The following is a 23,683-nucleotide window of genomic DNA, read 5'->3' as shown; positions in this document are numbered from 1 at the left end:
CACAGAAATAGAAAAAACAGTGCTACAATTTATATGGAACCACAAAAGACTCCAAATAGCCAACAAAATCTTGTGAAAAAACAACAAAGCTGGAAACATCACACTATCTGACTCAAAATATACTACAAAGCTATAGTAATCAAAGCTACAGTATGCATGGTATGGCCTAAAAACAGACACATAGGCCAATGGAAGCAAATAGAAAACCCAGAAATAAACCTATATATCTACAACCAAAGGACAGTCTCTTCAGTAAATGTCACTGGAAAAATTGGAAGTCCACGTACTGAAGAGTGAAACTAGTCACCCATCTCTCGTCATGTACAAAAATCAACTCAAAATTTATTAAGGAGTCACCCTATTGTCCAAGTGGGAGTACAGTTGAATGCCAGTCTGGCCTGTGTGTTGCTGCCACCACTGGCCCACACTGCCTGAGCCCTGGAGAGGCCTGCCCACTGCCTGAGTGGGAGCCCAGGTTAGCACCAGTCTCACCTGCATGCTACTGCCACCACTGGCCCACACTGCCTGAACCCTGGAGAGGCTTGCCCACCACCTGAATATGGGCTGAGGCAGCCCACTGCATACTCAACTGCACTGATACAAGAAGAGTCACCAGCAGAGCCTACAAATGGAGGAGGAAGTCTTCACACTCATAGCCTGCTCCAGAGTAATAGAAGAAACAAGTGCCCTACCAGATGACCAAACATCAATGAAAAAATACTAGAACTACAAATAAGAAGATATGACACCGTTGAAAGAATGTGGTAATTCTCAAATACCAGACCCAATAGCAGAAACCCTTGAAGTGTCTGAAAAGGAATTTTGAGCACTGATCTTAAGAAAACTCAAAGAGATAAAAGAAGAATCAATTAGAGAACACAATGAAACAAAAAATATCCAGGACATGAAGGAAGACATTTACAAAAGGATTAGTACCTTAAAAAGAAATGTAGCAGAACTCCTAGCACTGTAGGATTCACTCACTGAAATAAAAATAGAGCACCAAGCTTGAGCATCAGGCTAGAGCAGCAGCAGAATTTCAGACTTTGAAGATGGTCTTTATGAAATAACCCAGGCAGGAAAAAACAAAAGGAAAAAAGAATTTTAAAAAATGAAGAAAATCTAAGAGAGATAGCAGACAATCTGAAGCACACAAACATCTGAATCATGGGTATTCCAGAAAGGGAGAAGAAAGGAAAAGGCATGGAAAACCTATTCAAGGAAATAACAACAGAAAACTTTCCAGGTATAGAGAGAGATGCAGACCTTCAGATCCAGGAAGCCCAAAGATCCCCAAACAGATTCAATTCAAATAGATCCTCTACAAGACACATTATAGTCAAACTGGGAAAACTCAAAGATAGAGAATTCTAAAAGTAGCAAGAGAAAAGCATCAACTCAAGTGTAATGGAGCCCCCATCAGACTAACAGCAGACTCCTCAACTGAAATCTTCAGGTGAGGAGAAAAAGGGATGATATACACAAAATACTAAAAAAATAATTGCCAGCCAAGAGTTCTATACTGAGCTAGGATATCCTTCAGAAATGTGGGAGAAATAGTGTATTTCTCAGACAAACAAAAGTTATGGGAGTTCACTACCACATGACCAAACCCTGCAAGAAATTCTCAAAGGAGTCCTTCATCCAGAATCTGAAAAATGATAATCCCTATCACGAATTCACAAGAGAAAAACCTGCCTTTAAAACTAAATGCAAACAAGAAAGAGAAAGAAACTAAATCATGTCACCTCAAAAATCCAATTAACACTGAAGATGAAAAATAAAAGGGGAAGAAAGGAACAAATGATATTTAAAACATCTTAATAAAAAGCAATATAATGACAGGAGTAAAGCAATACTCGTCAGTAACTACCCTAGATGTAAATGGATTAAACTCCACATTCAAAAGACACAGACTGACTGATTGAATTAAAAAGCTAGACCCAACAACTATATGCTGTCTTCAAGAGACCCAGCTCACCTATAAAGACACACAGACTAAAAATGAAAGGATGGAAAAGAATATACCATGCAGATAGAAACCAAAAACAAGGAGGTATAGCTATTCTTATATTTGATAAAATAGACTTTAAACCAAAAACCATAAAAAGAGACAAGGCCATTAAATAATCATAAAGAGATCTATCCAGTTAGATAACATAACAATCATAAATATGTATACTCCCAACACTCGAGCATTTCAATATGTAAAACAAAAACTATTAGATCTAAAAAGAGAGATAGAGCGTAATATGATAACACTGGATGAACACTCCTCTCAGCATTGTACAGATCTTCCAGACAACAAATCAACAAAAAATCCCACAGGTTTAAACTACACCTTAGAACAATTGGACCTGGCAGACATCTATAGAACATTTTATATCCAACAACTATAAAATGTACATTCTTCTCATCAGCACATGGAACGTTCTCCAGGGTAAACCACATGTTAAGTCACTAATCAAGTTTCAGAAAATTTTAAAAAATTGAAATCATTCCAAGTATCTTTTCAGACACAGAGGATTAAAACAGGAAATCAATAACAAGCAAAACTCTGGAATCTATACAGGCATATGGAAAGTAAACAGCACACTCCTGAATGATCTAAGAGTACAAGAAGAAATCAAACAGGAAATCAAAAAAATTGATGAAGCTCGGGAAAATAAAGATACATCATACCAAAGTTTATTGCAATAAAAGCTTATATGAAAACGTGGATGGAAAGACTCCAAATAAATGACATAATGCTATTGCTCAAAGAATTAGAAAAACAACAATCTAATCGTTAAAGTAATAGATGAAAAGAAGTAATTAAGATCAGAAGAGAACTAAGTGAAATAGAAACCCTAAAAATGACACAAAAGATCAATGAAAAAGTTGTTTTTTTGAGAAGGTAAATAAAATAGGCCGTTAGCTAGGCTAACAAAAAAAAAAAAAAAAAAAAAGAAGACCCAAATAACAAAAATCAGAAACGAAAAAGGAGACATTACAACTGATACCACAGAAATACAAAGAATCATTAGATATTATTATAAACAACTGAATGCCAACATATATGAAAACCTGGTGGAAATGGTTAAAATTTCTGGACACATGCAAACTACCAAGACTGAACCAAGAAGAAACAAAACCTGAACAGACCAATTACAAGCAATGACATTGAAGCAGTAATGAGCAGTCTCCCAACAAAGAAAAGCCCAGGACTGGATTGGTTTACAGCTGAATTCTATTAAACCTTTAAAGAAGATTTAATACCACTTCTCATCAGTCTTTTCCAAAATATTGAAACTGAAGCCAGTCTCCCACACTCATTCTATGAGGCCACCATCACCCTGATACCAAAACCAGATAAAGATACAATAAAAAAAGAAAATTACAGGCCAGTATTCTTGGTGAACATAGATGCAAAAATCCTCAATAAAATATCAGCAATCGGAATACAGTAGCGTATCAAAAAAATTATACACCATGATCAAGAGGAATTCATCCCAGGGATGCAAGGTTGATTCAACACATGCACGTCAATATATGTGATACACCCTATCAACAAAATCAAGTACAAAAAACATGATTATCTCAGTAGACACAGAAAAGGCATTTGACAAAATTCAACATCGCTTTATGATAAAGACTCTCACCAAATTAGGTATAGAAGGAAATTATCTCAACACACTAAAGCAAATTTTATGACAAACCAATTGCCAATATCATCCTGAATGGGATAATAAGAATAGGAGTAAGACAAAGATGCCCACTCTCACCACTTATTTTTAACGTAGTATTGGAAGTACTAGCCAGACTAAGCAGGCAAGAAAAGAAATAAGGGGCATTTAGATTGGAAAGGAAGAAGTCAAAGTATCCCTGTTTGCAGATGACACAGATCCTATATGTAGAAGAACCTAAAGACTCTTATCAAAAAACTCTTAGAGCTGATAAATGATTTCAGTAATGTTGCAGGATACAAAATCAACACCCCAAAATCAGTAGTGGTTTTATACTCTAGTAATGAACTAGCAGAAAAAGAAAGCAAGCCTATTTACAACAGTTGCTAAAAAAATAAAATACCTAGGAACAAATTTAACCAAGGAGGTGAAAGATCTCTACAATGAGAACTACAGATTCAATGCAATCCCCATCAAAATTCCATGACATTCTTCACAGAAATAGTTCATATGGAATAATAAAAGTCCCTGAATAACAAACGTAATCCTGAGCAAAAAGAAAAAAAAGCTGGAGGGATAACACTACCTGACTTCAAATTATACTTCAGAGCTATTGTAGCCACAACAGCATGGTACTGGCATTTACATAGACACTCGGATCAATGAAACACAAAATAGAGAACCTGGGAATCAACCCACATACTTACAGCCAGCTGGTTTTTGACAAAAGCAACAAGAACATACATTGAGGAAAAGACTGCCTCTTCAATAAATGGTGCTGGGAAAATATCTATGTGCAGAAGAATGGAAATGGACCCATACTGCCCACTGTACACCAACATCAACTCAAAATGGGTTACAGACTTAAATATGAGACCTGAAACCATAAAATTGCTAAAGGAAAACATTAAGGGAAACACTCTAGCCAGTAGTATTGGGCAAAGACTTTATGAATAAGATTCTAAAAGCACAAACAACTTAAAGAAAAAATAAACAAATGGCATTATATCAAACTAAAACCCTCTGTTCAGCAAAGGAAACAACAGAACAGAAAGACAATGTATGTTATGGGAGAAAATATTTGTAAACTATACATCTGACAAGGGTTAATATCCATAATATATAAGGAACCCAAGCAATTACACAGCAAAAAACCCAATCATCCAATTAAAAAATGGGCAAAGGAGATGAATAGACATTTTTTAAAGGAAGACATACAAATAGCCAATAGACACGTGAAAAATTCTCAGCATCACTAATCATCAGATAAATTGAAATCAAAACCACATTGAGATATCATCTCACCCCAGTTAGACTGGCTGTTATTAAAAAGACTGAGAATAGCAAATGCTGATGAGAATTTGGGGAAAGGAAAACTCTACTACACTGTAGAGATCTTCTTATAATTGAAGAAGATCTAAATAAAATTAGAAGACCTAAATAAATAGAGTCAGTTGCTGTTCATGGATTGGAAAACTCAATATTTAAATGTATAAATCACTGCAAAGTGATTTATTTATACATTTAATGCAATACCAGTCAAAAGGGCCAACAAATTTTACAAACAAATTTGAAACAGCATAACAAAATTGTAGGAATTATACTACCCCATAGTAAAGCAATCATGATATGTCTTATAGGCAAAGGGATGATCAGGTAAATCAATGGAATGTGATAGAGACTCCAGAAAAGAACTGGACCTATACAAAGACAACCTATTGATCTTTGACACAGGCACAAAAGCAATTCAGTGGTAAAAGCTTTTGACAAGTGCTGTTGGACACTGATTATTCGTATGTTAAAAAAGAAAGGATCCTTGACTAAAATTTCACATCTTACACAAAGATTATCCCCAAAGTGGACCTTAGATCTTACTGTAAAATGTAAAATTTTAAAAAGAAAACATGTAAAAAAAATCTTTGTGACCTGGGGATTAGGTGAATAAATTATGCCAAAAGCATGATCCAGAAAGAAAATGATTTCATCAAAATTTGCTCTACCAAAGACACTGTTAAGAAAAAATTAAAAATCAAGCTACAAACTGGGATAATGTATTTGTGAATCACATTATTTGTTAAAAGACTTTTGTCCAGAATTTATAGAGTTCTTGAAAGTCATCACTAATAGTCACCAAGTAAAAATTGTGTAAGAGTCTTGAACAGAACTTCACCAAAAAAGTTGGAAGGATGGCAGATAAGTACATGAAAATATGTTCAGCATCATTAGCAAAATTAGAATATGCTGAATCACCACTGCACACCTTATACCTATTAGAATAGCTAGAGTAAAGATTACTGACAACACTAAGGGCTGGTGAGGATATAAATCAACTAGAAGTCTCATTCATTGCTGATCAGAAAAATGTTACAGCAACTCTGGGAAATGGTTTAGCAGTTTCTTCAGAAGGAAACTTAACACTAACTATATCATCCAGCAGTCCCACTTGGGGGGTATTTACCCTACAGAAGTGAAAGCACCTAATTACACAAAAACTTGTACATGAATGTTCATTATAATAGCTAAAAACTGGAAAAAGTCAAACATCCTTCAGTGAGTAAATGGATACACAAACTGATAAATCCATGCACTGGAATACTACTCAGCAGTACAAAGGAATCAATTGTTGATACACCTAACAACTTAGGTGAATCCTAAAGGCATTATGCTGAGTGAAAGATGTCACTCTCAAATGGTTGCATAATATATGACTCCATTTTGAAGACATTTTCGAAATGTAAAACTATAGTGGTGGAGAACAGGTCACTGTTTGACAGAAGTTATGGGTGGGAGGAGGGTATAACCATATCTTGGTAGTGTAAGGGATTTTTTTGGGGGTGAAGAAACTGTTCCGCATTCTGATTTTTGTTGGTGTTTACATAAATATGTGTGCTGTAAAATTCACAAACTGCACACCAAAAAATTAATTTTACAGTATAATAATTAAAGGATTGATGGTGTCATTCATTTCTCAAAAACATTTAGGCTTTTTCGGATTTATAGTGAAGGAGAACTGTTTGAAGGAAGCACCAACACACCATCTCACAGTATATAAATGGAAAAGTGATCTTTCTCAGAGACCAAGGAAGTTTTATGTCTTAGTTCTGCTAATACGTTCTTTGAGTTTTAAGTCCAGTGAGGCTTAGCCAGAGAGTATACAGATTGAGGTTTTAATTGTCATACTCCTAGCTAATGAGTGCATTAGATTGTCTAACTAAAACAGGTGCATGTGGATGTTGGCCCCCATCAGGTACAGGACTGCCAGTTAGAGAAAGAGACTACCACAACAAACATGAAACAGAAACTCCTTCCCACAGTAACCAATCTCCACTCTATGTGGCTTCCTCTGTCCCTATGATAATGCAACTCTTACCCTGTGCAGGTGATTTCTAAACTGGTGAAGAAAAATCAATTGATTAATTTTTCCATTTACTGTAAGGCCTAACAACATCTCCGATGTAACTCTTCTCAAAATCTCATATTGGAGAAAGAGACCTTCTTAAAAGATGAATGGGAAAAAATTGTCTGAGGGAGTTATTGGAATTCAGTCTTCTCACTTGGCACTGTCTCTCTTATCAAACTCATTATTCAAGATCTTCCACTTGTCATCTGTTTGGTGGTGACTCCCATATTTCACATCTCTTTGCTCAATTCTGGACCCATATATTGCAGCAGACATATAAAAATATTTGGTTCCAAAACTGTACATTAACTCTGTTATCTTCTACCATATCTGGTCTTCCCCCACTTTTTCCCTCTCATCATTGTTTCATTTATTTTATTTTTCCCAGCTTTATTGAAATTGGCCTTCCTTTTCTATACTGTATTTCAATTAATAGGTATCATACAACTGTTTAAGACAGGAACTAAGGAGCCACCTATCGCTCCTTGCTTGCTTCTTAGTTGACTCTGATCCTATGGATTTTAACTTCTCAGTATGTCTCAGAGCTGCTTATTCTTCATTCTCATTGACACTGATAACAACCATCGTATATCACGTATATTTTGCAATAGCCACAAAACTGGTTTCTCTGGCCCTGTTTAAATCCATTCTCCACACTGCAGCCAGAATAATATTTCTTTAATGCAAATCTCAATTTGTCACTTCTTAAAACTCTTCAGTCTTGTTTATCTGGGATAGTGCTTAGCACACTGGTATTTATTTGTCGAGTTATTGAGAGTGTGTCTGTGGTTGCAACATGGAGGGGTAGGATCAACCCCCCCCCCCTCAAATTGTTCAGATGTCAAAACGATGGTGTCACACATGTACCAAGAGAGTTTGAAATGATTTTTAATTCACATAATGAAACTTTATGGGAAGAGCAGGGGAAGCAGCCAAGCTGGTCCAGAATGGTTTGCATGAAGGGAGGGGCAAATGGCTCTGGTTTTTATTGTGGTTAGGAGATGGGCCGGGTTGAAGGTTCCCACATGCAGGCTGGGTTTGTATGATTTGTCCCTCCCTGTTTGTGCCACAGGAGACAGACTTTACCCAACCTGAAGTTTTACTTATTATATTAGCCCTATGTCCTTATTACACAAAAATTAAAAGGAATATAAAAGAATGTAAGCACATATTATCTCACATTCTTTAAGGCTAGGCTGTTTTTTTTTAAACCTTTCATTATAAAAGGTACAGAAAACCACATAAAACAAATGTAGAGTTTAGTTATCAGAAGTTTGGCATCTTTCTGGCAATGGTGACAGTGTTCTTTTTGCTGATTCAGTGCCTCTCATCAAGCCCTGCTCTGGACTTAGAATATGAGGTTTTATTGTCTTTGATTTTTTGCTGTGGCCCTATTTGTCAGATCTGGTCGGGGGCACCCAATACCATCTTGTTTCACACATACTCAGACATATATACATGAACAGCCAAATATTTTTATAGATGGTAGGATTTTTTTTTCTTTGGTAAAATTACATATCTGAATGCTTATTGCAGGAAATGAGAAAACACAGGTACTTTAAACAAAAAAAGAAAGAAAAAAACATAATTCTAAAATAGAGTTAATCTGTGGTTAGGTTTTCATCCCGACTTTTTTCTATGCATATTATATGATGTTTTTATCATAAAATGGATAATTCTGTAATACTGCTTTAGAGACCTGCTTTTTTTTTCCCAGTTAACATCTAGTCCTTTTCAGTGGAAGCAGTATATTTTTCCTTTAAGATGAAATACATCTTGTGTTCTTACTGATACTTCCAATTCAAATTCAGGTACATAGAGTTTTTACTTAATTCCATTGTTCTTACATCTTTATCTCCTTTTTTCCTAAGGTGAGAATCCACTTTCAACAAACATCAACATGATAACTTATTTAATTTAGACTTATATATACACAGTCATTTCAGAATAGCAATTTCAGTACCACCACCCATATTATAATTACCAAAAACAGTTTGAAGATTTTTTTTTTCCTGCCCACTTGAAATAATTTCTCCCTATGGGTGTTATGCCATCAACCTGATACATAGTTAGATCAATTTATTTCATTTTGCTTTGGATTTATAGGAATTTACTGAAGCATTATTTTTAAGAGCAAGTGATTGGAAATAACTCTATTTTGTTTCTCCCAGTTTTATGTCTATAAGTATATTTTTATCTTTTAAAGAACAACAGAGTATTCTGTTGTACAATTGTACCATACTTTGAGTTTAATCATATTTCTATTGTTAGGCATTTAGGATGTGTCTACTTTTTGCCATTCTGAACAGTGCTACATGACCATAATTACACATACATTTTGTCCATTTGTCTGATTATTTCTAAGGGATAATTATTAGGATTGAAAAATTTGCCTTTTTCAAAAAGGCTTTAGCAAATTTTAACAAATTTGCCTCCAGAAAGTGTGTGACTCCAATCCTGTCGGCAGTATAATTGAGTGTCAGATTCTTCTCATTTATTGATACTAATCAACATTGGTATTAGCATTCTTTCCTATATCGTATTTATTGCCCACTTATTTTATATATGTAAATTCTTACTATGTTCTTTGCCAGTTTTTTTTATATTCATCTTTTGTTATCATGTTCATATTTTTTCTTGATTTTTAGGATATAATAAGGATAGCAGAAATTTTCATGATGAAAAGAGATTCTAAGAAATACCTCTTTCATGTACCAAGGTTAAATAATTATCCAGAGATTTTTAACAATTAATTAATTTTTGTATTAAAACATATCTGTGGGGTACAGTGTTGAACATCAATACTTGTGTGCAATATGTGATGATCAAATCAGGGCAGAGATTTTTTTTTAAAAAATAATAATTATTCCAATTACTTTTAATCCCCAGAGAGCCTAACAACACAAAATTGGAAATATTTGGATGGAATACCTGACACAGGAAACAGTTCCAATTTTATTCATAATATCCATAATAAAGTAGATACTCCCCTTCTATAAGAGTTTTTCATGGCCATAATCTCTTAGTCATTTTAAAATTTGTGGACTTGTGGTCTTTTTACTTGTATATACTCCTTTTCTAAAGAAACATGATAGCTAGTAAGGTTGCTAATAGAACCCAGCAGGGGCTGTTTATACCAGATTGAGTATTCTAGTTCTGCCATAGAAAAAGAATAATTGAGTCAAGCCAAGGAGGTAGTGGGGTGCTAAGGGTAGTGGGAGGTGGGTTTGGCACAAGTAAGGAAATAGAATAATCACATTGTTAGAGGATTATTTCATTATTTTTACACAAGTGGTTCAGTTCCTAGAAATAATAAAGCAACACACCAAATATGAAGAAATTTTGCACAGTTCTTCACTATTTCTGATTACTCATGTTGTCAGGGAAGTTGTTAGAAGCATGGACTCAGGAGCTAGACCTCCTATGTTTGGATCCTGTTTGGGCCAAGTAATTAGGCTCCCTCTGCATTAGTTTGATCATATGTAATATAGAGACCATATTAGTCACTAACTCGTAGGGTTAGTTTGAAGATTAATTGAATGAAGTAACATTTGTAAAATACTTAGAAAAATATCTGGCACATTAGTGAGCACTGTTTAAGTCTCTTTAAATGAAAATAAAAACTAGGAGAGAGGAAGACTAGGAGAGGATGTTACAAATAGCTTAGTTAAATAAACTAGTTGAATCTGTTTTTAAAATTTTTACAATCTGTTTTATTCTTATAGTGCAAACATTGAGTAAACCCAGTTATCGTATGATAGTTTCAAAACTAATGGTTATATGCATCATTTGAGCCAGATAGTAGACTTTTTTACTGCTTTTCTTTACAGGATATTCTGAATAATCTTGAATCATGTGACCTCGAGGATGATGACCTTATGCTTGATGTGGATCTGCCTGAGGATGCACCTCTTGAAAATGGTAAGTTGGGACAATGTTGAACCTCCAGAAACATGTACTTGAGTTACTTGACTATTACCAATTTGATATTTGTTAACTTGCAGACTTTTTAATCTCAGTGGAGCTTTCAGACCAAGAATCAATCTTAAGTGATATAAAATAGGTTTAAAACCTGTTTTAAACCTGACTTTGTAGGTTTGACATAAAATTCTTTATGATCCAATAACATTGTGTACCTACACCATAAAGTAAGTGGAAGATGGAATTTTACTTTTTTTTCTATGTACATGCTCAATTTTTCCTCCCCTTGTCTCATTTTGATTTAAAGAAGAAATATGAGAGTACTTCAAGAAATTCATGGAAAGGTTTGTATTATCTTTTAATCTTCTTTTTCCATGAACTTTTTGAAGCACCTTGACTTCTGAAATAGTATAATATATTAATTTGACAGGTATTTTTAAAAGACCAATTCTGGGAAGGTGGTGACCTTCTGAATGAATCACTCTGCCCTTTTTACTCCCAATTCCAGTCCATCTTCCTCTCTGGATCTCAGTAACTGCTGAGGTGGTACTTTAGATAATCCATGTGCAAGAGAGACCTTGGGTTCTCTTGTCCGCAGTGACATAGAATTTGCAGGGTTTTCTGTTGTAAGGACTGGTGGAGAAACAGTTGAAATGGAGATCCTCCTGGGAAGAGGAATGGCTCTAGAGATCTGATGATTCCCTGTCAGTCAACATTTGCTTGGTCTCTGAGGTCTCCTGTGGACCAGGGATAAACTAAAAAGGGTGAGTGGAATCCCTCACCAGAACTTCCATGGTGCAAGGATATTTCAGAGAGGGGAAGTCTTTGTACTAGTCCTTCATTGAGGTATTAGGAGCCTGCTTGCTGCTTTACCACAAGTTTATATTTGTCATATTGGTCAGATATTTTCTTTTCCTGCCGGAATGCTATGTAACAGTCATTCTCAAAATCACAGTGGCTTTTAAAATAAACATTTATTTTTCTTATTCATGGATCTGTGGATTAACTGGGACAGCTCAGACTGTGGGACTGGGTTCACGTCTACTCCATGTTTTTTTCATTTTGAGACCAGGACTACTTGGGGCAGGTTGTTTTCATGTCAGGTGGCAGAAGTGCAACAGAATGAGCAGAAACATGCATATTATGTCTCTTAAAGGGGCAGGTTGTTTTCATGTCAGGTGGCAGAAGTGCAATAGAATGAGCAGAAACATGCATATTATGTCTCTTAAAGTGTTGATTTAGAAACAGCACATTGTTACTTCTAACCACATTCTGTTGGCCAGAGCAGGTCACATGGCCAAGCCTAACACCACTGGGATGGGGAATAATATTCTGTTCGTAGTGAGAGGCTCTGCACTCACATGACAGAGGACATTAGATGTGTAATTCTATTAGAGGAGAGAATGAAGAGCTGAGGACAGTATGTGCTATATCACAGGGGTAGAGAATTGTTGCACCTTCTTGTGGTTCTGCTGTCACTTGGGGTACTCCAGCAACCAGAGCTGACTTCTGGTGTTGAGAAACAAAAATCTCAGCCAACACTCTGGAAGAACAGGGAAGGTAACAGAACTCCCAGGATTGGAGTATCTTAAGGAGTTAGTAATGAAATCACTTTGGGAGATACAATTGCAGTTATAAAACAGAATTTCCCAACAGAAAAACTTACTAAACAACTGAAAGCATAGCTGCTGTTGAAATCTAAATTAGTGGCCTGGAAGTTCAAGTGGAAAAATATTGTAGAACACAAAGGAAAAACATAAATTATTGAAAATTATGGGGGAAAAAATAATAAGACTTGATGATCCAGGAAATGTAACATGAATTTTTAGAGCTGGTAGTAAGGAGTGAGGGATTTACCTCCTTGGGATAAATCACATCCTAGATAATGGATTTTACAACAGGAAGTACAGATGGAATCAGTATTAGAGCCTGCCTTATCTTTAATGCACAGTAGAAAGTTATCCACATATTAAAGTAGAATCACAAGGAAATTTGAAGTCTTTGAAGTCTTGATTGGGGACTTGTGAAAAGCAGGAGGGAACTCCTGGGAACATCCTATATATATTATAAGTTTTTTCTAGGAGAAAGCAAGCAACTATTTTAAGTTAACAGAACACTAAAGAAAGCAGAACATGGATCTAAAAGTTGTAGCCTCTGGAGGCACCAAAGGTAAAATAGTATTTAGGTTTGGTACTACAGGAAAGTGGGGAATGATTATTCTTTTTGTAGCTCTGAGGTCCCAAGTGACTGTACCTACCCATTGTGTTTTTTGGTTGGGTGGATAGGAATGTTACAAAAACTGGTAGAGGTTTAAGGAGTTTTCTAATATGCTTTCAACTATTGGTTTTAGTTCTTTTTTAGCTTCTGGTTTTTGAGGATATTATGCAAGTTTGGGTAGAGATTTGGGTTGGTCACTCTGAACCTTAATAGTTTCAGCCCCACTAATTCTGCCAATATCAGTGGAATTTTTGCCCACAAGAAGACTTGCACCTCATTGAGATCTTCAATTTGGGTTTGATTTGGATACAAGTTTGCTGTAACTTCATTATGAATAGGAGAGTCTTCAGAGTTTTGAAGGAATGAACCATGAGGAGAGTATTTATCTGGCAGTTTCATTTGAACAGTAAATTTTTCCCTGTTAAGGTAACATTTGTAGTAGCACAGAGGAGGAAAGTATGCTGGTCAAACGTTTCTTGTACAGCTGTGGGCTGGGATTTGGGGACTGTCTGAGAGTTATTGGAGATATCCACAGCTGCGTGTTTTGGTGACCCCAAGGGTGAGTTTATGTAACATAACAGTAGTGGGGTTGATATTGTAGTGCTTGTATCAATAAAACTTTTACAAGTTTGTCTTTTAATTTGTAAAAAATATGTATCTTTGAGTTTAATGGAAGTTGGGTGCTTGACTTCCTCCTCAGGACACTTTCATTAATCACTTGCTTTATTTTTTATGCTTTGTTTCTTATCTGAGGCAGGACAATTGTTTTCCCAGTGTCCTTTCTGTTTATAGTATCTGTAAGTGTATTAATAAGACTCCCTCCTCTAGTGTTTAATTGACTCGGGTAAAGATATCTAGTTGTTTTATGTGAAGGACATCATTTCTTTCTGAGCCTTATTCTGCTTTTTTTTCTAAATCTCTTTCCAAATGTACAGGTATTCAAGTTCTGGCAGTGAGGCAGTTTACCCTATTTCTGCCTTTAAAGACTTTCACAGAATCGAGAAAAAATGGGGTCACATGTTTCAGAATCTTCTGAGTACTGTCTGATGGTGTTAGTCTGTCCCTGATATCTGAGTGGATTTCACCTTTCTTTGCTCACAGGACTGAATCAGCCTAATCTGTGTTCACAAGAGAGACTTTGTGGACATCCTCTGAAAGTCCTTTTCAAACTCCTTCTGTTTTCCTGTGCGATCAGTCATGGGCTCTTAAGTCACCTTTAGTTTCTTCACACTGTGCTTTTTCCATTTTATATTTTTGCATCTGGGTTTTCTCTAATGTATGAACTAGTTGGTATACATTAGGGAGCCCTGGATTATCAATTCCTAAAACATCTAGATTTCTGTGCAAATGTCTCCCAATGTATAGACCTTAGAATGTATGTGGCTATGGCTTTCAGCTCAGAATGAGACCAGATCTTAGAATTAACGTTAAGGAGTTTTCTCTGTTCTGAAGGAGGTTTAACTTTAAGAGGTATTGTGCTTTTGAGGTTTCTGGACAGCTTATGGGGAAGGGAGAGATTGGGCAGAGGGAAGTCAAGGAGCATGGAATGGCGGAAGAGGAATAATAGGAGAAAGAATTTTAGGTTTCAGTTGTGATTTGGGAGGATGTTAAAGAGAGAGAATTGTAATTTTCTTATACTTTTCTTTTACCTTGGTCAAGGAATTTCTTAGACACAATTTTGCAATCTGGATTTCTTTTGGTAGATTATTGGGTGTTTGACATTTGTTCCCTTTTTGTTCTAAGGTATCTCTCAAGTGAACGATTTTGTTACATCAAAAGCACAGTTGTGTTGCTTTATCCTCTTGCTCAAGAACTTCTAATGCCCACTCATTGCCTACAGATTAAAGCCTGGCATTTGGTATATTTATGGTATAATCCTTAGGTCCATGAATTTCTATAACATATATCTTCTTTTGCATGCTGTTACTCCTATGTGGGGGAGGGAAAAGTGGCTTCCTCTACCTTCTTGAAAGAAAATGAGCCGAGATGCCGGGTACCATTCAAGTTTTATTAAAGGAAAAGAATCTGCTGGGCTGTGCCCAAAGTGGGGTGCAGCCCGGGGCTGCCCTCAAAATGGAAGACAGAACTAGATATGCAGGGTGGGAGAGCTTATATGGACTGATACAATCAAGGAGGGGCATTATGCTAATGTCGATCCGGGGTGGATAATGGAGTCCTTGTGGAAGCAAAAGGGGTTTCTGTTTAAGTCAGGAGGCTTCTCGTAAAGGGAAGGGGGGAAGGGCTTGGTGCTGGAGTGGAAGACAAGGCTGGCGGCTATTTTGTGCTTATTGTGTGCACAACGGCGGTGGTCACATCCAAAATCCATCACTTCTAGATTCTTTGGCTGGGCTAAATTAAACTGACATAATTAAATTAGCATAGGGCAGATTAAAAGGAGAAAAACAATTATAACTTTGTATGTATGCATGGGAGCACAAAATATGAGGCTTGAAGAAGGGTCAGATGATTGAAGCTCAGACAGCATCCCCAGCTACAAAAGGAAATAGGGACTTGGGACTTCTTGGGGGTTTTGGTGACAGATATTATAGAAGGGTGAGGGGAAGGAATGCATGGTGAATAAAGGTTGTGTTGTTATGCAGATAAAATATCTCTCAGGTAATGAAAGTATCCGTATCAGGAAAAGGAACATTCCTATTACTGATACAGAGGCATTTACTCATGTAGATTTCCTTTATAGATTTAAATTTCTTTTATAAAAGGGCATCTTTTCATAGCTACTCCTGTGTCTGCAGTTTCTCAGAATAACTAGCTCAGAATTTGCCAAAGAAGTATTTTTTGGTGGCATAGACTGGTCTCCTACCAGTCATATTTTGGGGTGGTGTGTACAGAGCCCTAACACCTCTATCCATTCTATTTTAAACTTTTCTGGGGCTGGCCAGTTAGCTCAGTGGGTTAGAGCATGTTGCTGATAACACCAGGGTCCAGGGTTTTTTTTTTTTGGGGGGGGGGGGATTATAAATATTTTATTTTCCCTTATAATAATGTAATTTGTTATTAAAACTGAAATTTCATCTTTGTATTCTACTTTTAAAAAAGCTATTTTTTACACTATTTTCTTTTTTTCTTTTTATTTATTTATTTATTTATTTTTTTAATTTTATTTTGTCGATATACATTGTAGCTGATTATTGCTCCCCATCACCAAAACCTCCCTCCCTTCTCCCTCCCCCCTCCCCCTCCCCCCTCCCCCCCAACAATGTCCTTTCTGTTTGCTTGTTGTATCAACTTCAAATAATTGTGGTTGTTATATCTTCTTCCCCCCCCCCCCCCCCCGGTTTGTGTGTGTGTGTGTGTGTATGTGTGTGTGTAAATTTATATATTAATTTTTAGCTCCCTCCAATAAGTGAGAACATGTGGTATTTCTCTTTCTGTGCCTGACTTGTTTCACTTAATATAATTCTCTCAAGGTCCATCCATGTTGTTGCAAATGGCAGTATTTCATTCGTTTTTATAGCTGAGTAGTATTCCATTGTGTAGATGTACCACATTTTCCGTATCCACTCATCCGATGATGGGCATTTGGGCTGGTTCCAACTCTTGGCTATTGTAAAGAGTGCTGCGATAAACATTGGGGAACAGGTATACCTTCGACTTGATGATTTCCATTCCTCTGGGTATATTCCCAACAGTGGGATGGCTGGGTCGTATGGTAGATCTATTTGCAATTGTTTAAGGAACCTCCATACCATTTTCCATAGAGGCTGCACCATTTTGCAGTCCCACCAACAATGTATGAGAGTTCCTTTTTCTCCGCAGCCTCGCCAGCATTTATCGTTCATAGTCTTTTGGATTTTAGCCATCCTAACTGGGGTTAGATGGTATCTCAATGTGGTTTTGATTTGCATTTCCCGGATGCTGAGTGATGTTGAGCATTTTTTCATATGTCTGTTGGCCATTTGGATATCTTCCTTAGAGAAATGCCTACTTAGCTCTTTTGCCCATTTTTTAATTGGGTTGCTTGTTTTCTTCTTGTAAAGATGTTTGAGTTCCTTATATATTCTGGATATTAATCCTTTGTCAGATGTATATTTTGCAAATATTTTCTCCCACTCTGTTGGTTGTCTTTTAACTCTTTTAATTGTTTCTTTTGCTGTGCAGAAGCTTTTTAGTTTGATATAATCCCATTTGTTTATTTTTCCTTTGGTTGCCCGTGCTTTTGGGGTCGTATTCATGAAGTCTGTGCCCAGTCCTATTTCCTGAAGTGTTTCTCCTATGTTTTCTTTAAGAAGTTTTATTGTCTCAGGGTGTATATTTAAATCCTTAATCCATTTTGAGTTGATTTTAGTATATGGTGAGAGGTATGGATCTAGTTTCATTCTCCTGCATATCAATATCCAGTTATCCCAGCACCACTTGCTGAAGAGGCAGTCCCTTCCCCAGTGAATAGGCTTGGTGCCTTTGTCAAAGATCAGATGGCAGTAAGTGTGTGGGTTGATTTCTGGATTCTCTATTCTATTCCATTGGTCAGTGTGTCTGTTTTTATGCCAGTACCATACTGTTTTGGTTATTATAGCTTTGTAGTATAGCTTAAAGTCAGGTAGTGTTATGCCTCCAGCTTTATTTTTTTTGCTGAGCATTGCTTTGGCTATGCGTGGTCTTTTATTGTTCCATATAAATGTCTGAATAGATTTTTCCATTTCTGAGAAAAATGTCTTTGGAATTTTGATGGGGATTGCATTGAATTTGTATATCACTTTGGGTAGTATGGACATTTTCACTATGTTGATTCTTCCAATCCAAGAGCATGGAATATCTTTCCATCTTCTTGTATCCTCTCTAATTTCTCTCAGCAGTGGTTTGTAGTTCTCATTATAGGGATTTTTCACCTCCTTGGTTAACTCAATTCCTAAGTATTTTATTTTTTTGGTGGCTATTGTAAATGGGCAGGCTTTCTTGATTTCTCGTTCTGCATGTTCACTATTGGAGAAAAGAAATGCTACTGATTTTTGTGTGTTGATTTTGTATCCTGCTACTGTGCTGAAATCATTTATCAATTCCAAGAGTTTTTTTGTAGAGGTTTTAGGCTGTTCGATATATAGGATCATGTCATCTGCAAACAGGGACAGTTTGACTTCATCTTTTCCAATCTGGATGCCCTTTATTTCCTTCTCTTCTCTGATTGCTCTGGCTAGTACTTCCAACACTATGTTGAATAGGAGTGGTGAGAGTGGGCATCCTTGTCTAGTGCCTGTTCTTAAAGGAAAAGCTTTCAGCTTTTCCACATTCAGGATGATATTGGCAGTGGGTTTGGCATATATGGCTTTAATTATGTTGAGATACTTTCCCTCTATACCTAACTTATAGAGGGTCTTTGTCATGAATGAGTGCTGAACTTTATCAAATGCTTTTTCAGCATCTATAGAGATGATCATATGGTCCTTGTGTTTGAGTTTATTAATATGGTGTATCACATTTATTGATTTGCGTATGTTGAACCAACCTTGCATCCCTGGGATGAATCCCACTTGATCGTGATGAATAATTTTTCGTATGTGTTGCTGTATTCTGTTTGCTAGTATTTTAGTGAGGATTTTTGCATCTATATTCATCAAGGATATCGGCCTGTAGTTTTCTTTTTTGGTTATATCTTTACCTGGTTTTGGTATCAGGATGATGTTTGCTTCATAGAATGAGTTTGGGAGATTTGCGTCCGTTTCAATCTTTTGGAATAGTTTGTAAAGAATCGGTGTCAATTCCTCTTTGAATGTTTGGTAAAATTCTGCTGTGAATCCATCTGGTCCTGGGCTTTTCTTTGTTGGGAGCCTTCTGATAACAGCTTCAATCTCCTTTATTGTTATTGGTCTGTTCAAATTTTCTACGTCTTCACGGTTCAGTTTTGGGAGCTTGTGTGTGTCCAGAAATTTATCCATTTCCTCCAGATTTTCAAATTTGTTGGCGTATAGTTGTTTATAGTAGTCTCGAATGATTCCTTGTATTTCAGATGAATCAGTTGTAATATTGCCTTTTTCATTTCTAATTTTTGTTATTTGAGTCTTCTCTCTTCTTTTTTTTGTTAGCCATGCTAATGGTTTGTCAATTTTATTTATCTTTTCAAAAAACCAACTTTTTGATTCGTTGATCTTTTGAATTGTTTTTTGGTTTTCAATTTCATTCAGTTCTGCTCTGATCTTAATGATTTCTTTCCGTCTGCTAACTTTAGGATTGGATTGTTCTTGTTTTTCTAGTTCTTTAAGGTGAAGTGTTAGGTTGTTCACTTGCCATCTTTCCATTCTTCTGAAGTGAGCATTTAATGCAATAAATTTTCCCCTCAATACTGCTTTTGCAGTATCCCACAGGTTTTGGTATGATGTATCATTGTTTTCATTAGTTTCAATAAACTTTTTGATTTCCTGCTTGATTTCTTCTTGGACCCATATGTCATTAAGTAGAATGCTGTTTAATTTCCATGTGTTTGTATAGTTTCCAGAGTTTTGTTTGTTATTAATTTCTAGTTTTAATCCATTGTGGTCTGAGAAGATACATGGGATAATTCCAATTTTTTTGAATTTATTGAGACTTGATTTGTGACCTAATATGTGATCTATCCTGGAGAATGATCAATGTGCTGATGAGAAGAATGAATATTCTGAGGTTGTTGGGTGGAATGTTCTGTAGATATCTGCCAATTCCAATTGGTCTAGAGTCTTGTTTAGATCTTGTGTTTCTCTACTGATTCTTTGCCTAGATGATCTGTCTAATATTGACAGTGGAGTGTTCAGGTCCCCTGCTATTATGGTATCAGTGTCTATTTCCTTCTTTAGGTCTAATAGAGTTTGTTTTATAAATCTGGCTGCTCCAACATTGGGTGCGTACATATTTATGATTGTTATGTCTTCTTGATGGATCAGTCCTTTTATCATTAAGTAGTGTCCCTCATTGTCTCTTTTTATGGTTTTTAGTTTAAAGTCTATTTTGTCAGATATAAGAATAGCTACTCCAGCTCATTTTTCTTTTCTGTTTGCATGGTAAATCTTTTCCCATCCTTTCACTCTTAGTCTATGTGAATCTTTATGTGTGAGGTGCGTCTCTTGAAGGCAGCATATAGTTGGGTCCTGCTTTTTGATCCAGTCAGCCAGTCTGTGTCTTTTAATTGGGGAATTTAAGCCTTTAACATTAAGAGTTGTTATTGAAAGGTGTTGATTTATTCCTAGCATTTTATTGGTTGTTTGGTTGTCTTAGGTGTCTTTTGTTCCTTGCTTTCTGATTTACTGTTTGGTTTCTTTGTTTGTTGGTTCCTTAGGTTGTAGATAGTGTTTTTGTTAGCTTGTTTTCTCTTCATGAATGCCATTTTTATTGTACTAGCGGGTTTAGATTTTTCTTAGGTTTTTATGGCAGTGGTAGTTCTTTTTCAGGAACCAAACCCAGTACTCCCTTGAGAATTTCTTGTAAGGGTGGTCGTGTGGTGGTGAACTCCCGCAGTTTTTGTTTGTCTGAGAAATATACTATTTGCCCCTCATTTTGGAAGGATAGCCTTGCAGGGTAGAGTATTCTTGGCTGGCAATCTTTGTCTTTTAGTCTTTTGAAAATATCATCCCATTCCTTTCTAGCTTTTAGGGTTTGTGATGAAAAGTCTGATGTTAACCTGATTGGGGCTCCCTTATAGGTGATTTGACGCTTCTCTCTTGCAGCTTTTAAGATTCTCTCTTTGTCTCTGAGTTTTGCCAATTTGACTATGACATGTCTTGGAGAAGGCCTTTTTGGGTTGAATACGTTTGGAGATCGTTGAGCTTCCTGGATCTGAAGATCTGTGATTTTTCCTATACCTGGGAAGTTTTCTGCCACTATTTTGTTGAATATGTTTTCAATGGAATCTCCATTTTCCTCCCCTTCTGGAATACCCATGACTCGGATATTTGAGCGCTTGAGGTTGTCTGATATCTCTCTCAGATTTTCTTCCATGTCCTTGATTCTTTTTTCTTTCTTTTTGTCTGCTTGTGTTATTTCAAACAGCCCATCTTCAAGTTCAGAGGTTCTCTCTTCAACTTCGACAAGCCTGCTGGTTAAACTCTCCGTTGTGTTTTTTATTTCGCTGAATAACTTCTTCAGTTCAGCAAGTTCTGCTACATTTTTTTTCAGGACATTGATTTCCTTGTATATTTCCTCTTTCAGATCCTGTATACTTTTCCTCATTTCATCATGATGTCTAGCTGAGTTTTCTTGTATCTCATTCAGTTTCCTTAGAATTATCACTCGAAATTCCTTGTCAGTTATTTCAAGGGCTTCTTGTTCTATAGGATCTAGAGTATGAGATTTATTAACTTTTGGTGGTGTACTTTCTTGATTTTTTGTATTTCTGGTGTCTTTTTTTTTGGTGTTTATTCATTGTGGCAGGGGGTTTCACAGTCCACCGGTTTGAGACTAATGACTAACTAGGATGTTGCTGCGGTTGCCAATTTGGTATGCTCCCGCCGTGACTGCTCAGTTGGCCTCTAGTGTCTTGTGTGTATGGTTGCCTCGGGTCTTGGGCTTCTCCGGGGATCCACCTTTCTGGTCAGCTTGGACTCTGCTGGGCTGGTGGATCACGTACCACAGGGTGTGTGATCTCTGTTGAGCTTTCACTTTCTGTACAGGACTTCTCCCCGTTCCGTGTGCTCTGGCCCAGACTGTTAGATCGTGCAGTGGCGACCCCACCGGGTGTGTGGTTTCTGTCGAGTCTCCGCCTCCCTGGCCGCACGTCTCCCCGCTCTGTGCACACTGTGCTGGGCTGGGGTGTGTCTCCTGCACCCCTCGTCTATCAGCTGGGCCTTCAAGACCCTGCTCAGCACCGCCTCGCCCAGGAAGTCTACCAGGTTTCTGCTAGGCACAGACAACCGGTCTCTCTGGGTGCCTTTGTAGCACTGTGTAGATCTTTCTTGGGTCTTGTTCACCTTTGTATCCCCCCGGTATAAACCGAGTCTAGTGCCCGCCTGCAGCCTGCTCTCCGGCAGGTTCAAGCGGACCTGGGAACTCTCCTACCACACTATTCCCAACCAGAAATTCGTTAGGCTTTTTTCCAAACTGGTGGTCGCAGAGATGGTATCTGCCTCCCAGTAACAGGAAGTTTACCGGGGCCGGAGTCCAGGGTGTGGTGGAGTGACAGTCGGCCCGCCCGTACTTCCTAGCCCTCCCAACACTGGTCCGGACGCCCCACACCCCCAGCCCCGCCAGAGAACCGCGGAGGGAGTGGGAGAGGAGGCCGGCCCGCAGGGTCCGGAAAGCCCCGCGCCAGGCCAAGCAAATGGGCTCAGTGATGGCCGAGCAGGGCGGAGCTGCCCGCACCTGGGAAAATGGAGGCAGCACTGGGTCAGTGAGTGGCCTGGTGGTGCAGGCGGGAGCCGCGTGGGCATCCAGCCCCCGAACAGAGCTGTGCCAGGGATCACTCACAGTGCTGTGCCAGGTTGGGTGCTCGCTCTCTGTCTCTGGTTTGTTGCCTTCCGTGTTCTCGGCGCTGCCGCCTCGGGCTGTTCAGTCGCGGCGCCGCTCGGGCGCTCCCAGGAATCTTCTTTAATGCCGGCCTGAAACCTCGAATCCTGAATAGGGCAGCTGGCCGCCTTCAGTGCGGCCCCAGCCTCCGGGATCCTGGCTGCATCCACAGCAGCCCTGGCGCCGTGTTCCCTGTTTCAAGACTCGCTTTTGCAGCTAAGAATCAGTTCTTTTCCTGCTCCACACTTCAAAGCTGTTGCCTGTAAATGAGGCAGCCTCTCCTGCCGGGGGCAAAGTGGCGTTGAGCCCCCACGACCGGCCAGCAGCAGCAGTCCTCCCTTAAGAGATGGCCAGAGGAAGGTCCACAAGTTTCCCGGCTGCCTGAGGCCCAGTGGCCACCTTTTCCACCTCAGCTACTCCGCGCCAGCCGCCGCAGCCGCCGCCATCTTGAAGACAGGGTCCAGGTTTTGATCCCTGTATCAGCCAGCTGCCAAAAAAATATATATATATAAAATAAATAAATAAATAAGCTTTTCTCTGTTGAAAAAGAGAGAATCACTTTTGGATTCTAATTACTTTCAGATTCTCACACAAAGTTATAATACCTTTAATTTATTTCACGTTAAATTTTCTAAGGCCACCTCTTTGCTAAACTTTTTATTTAACATGTAGTCATATGAGGTTAGTAATGTCCTTGACCACTTTCCAATTACTATATTTTCTTCTGGAAATTTATTTATTTCAGTACTAATTGTGTTCAATAATAAAACAGTGTACGCGTTTTTTTTGTTTGTTTGTTTTGTTTTTTAACATGAGCTTTTCTTCTTTTAAACCAAATTCCAGTTAAGCTTTCTTGATCTGATTGTAAAGGCTCCTGCAAAGTACATTCTTCTCAGGCTTTGTGGTGTGTAATTTCTCCCTGCTATCTTCATAGTGTTAAGTGAAAATTATAGGAGGCCAATTGTTTTGGACTAAGTTCCTGCACTAAGCCCCAAAAGACTAGACTAAAAATCAAAATGAAGTCACCCCTGCTAAGTTCCAGGTCACTTAGGTTGTG

At 37.7% G+C, this 23,683-nt stretch overlaps 1 protein-coding gene across 4 annotated transcripts in view; it reads left to right on the top strand.

Annotated features, from left to right (window-relative positions):
* CCSER2 (coiled-coil serine rich protein 2) overlaps positions 1–23,683 on the top strand; it is a 215,429-nt gene that overhangs the window by 84,125 nt on the left and 107,621 nt on the right. For all 4 annotated transcript variants that reach the window (XM_063085363.1, XM_063085364.1, XM_063085366.1 and 1 more), the window contains one exon: positions 10,896–10,986. In XM_063085363.1, coding sequence (XP_062941433.1) covers positions 10,896–10,986 — 91 coding nt within the window. The remainder of the gene's footprint in view (positions 1–10,895; positions 10,987–23,683) is intronic.

This window comes from Cynocephalus volans, chromosome 2, assembly GCF_027409185.1.
Source record: "Cynocephalus volans isolate mCynVol1 chromosome 2, mCynVol1.pri, whole genome shotgun sequence".
In the NCBI taxonomy this organism is placed as follows: domain Eukaryota; kingdom Metazoa; phylum Chordata; class Mammalia; order Dermoptera; family Cynocephalidae; genus Cynocephalus; species Cynocephalus volans.
The sequence above is the reverse complement of the archived record's forward strand: the minus strand, read 5'-3'. Positions and strand labels throughout refer to the sequence as shown.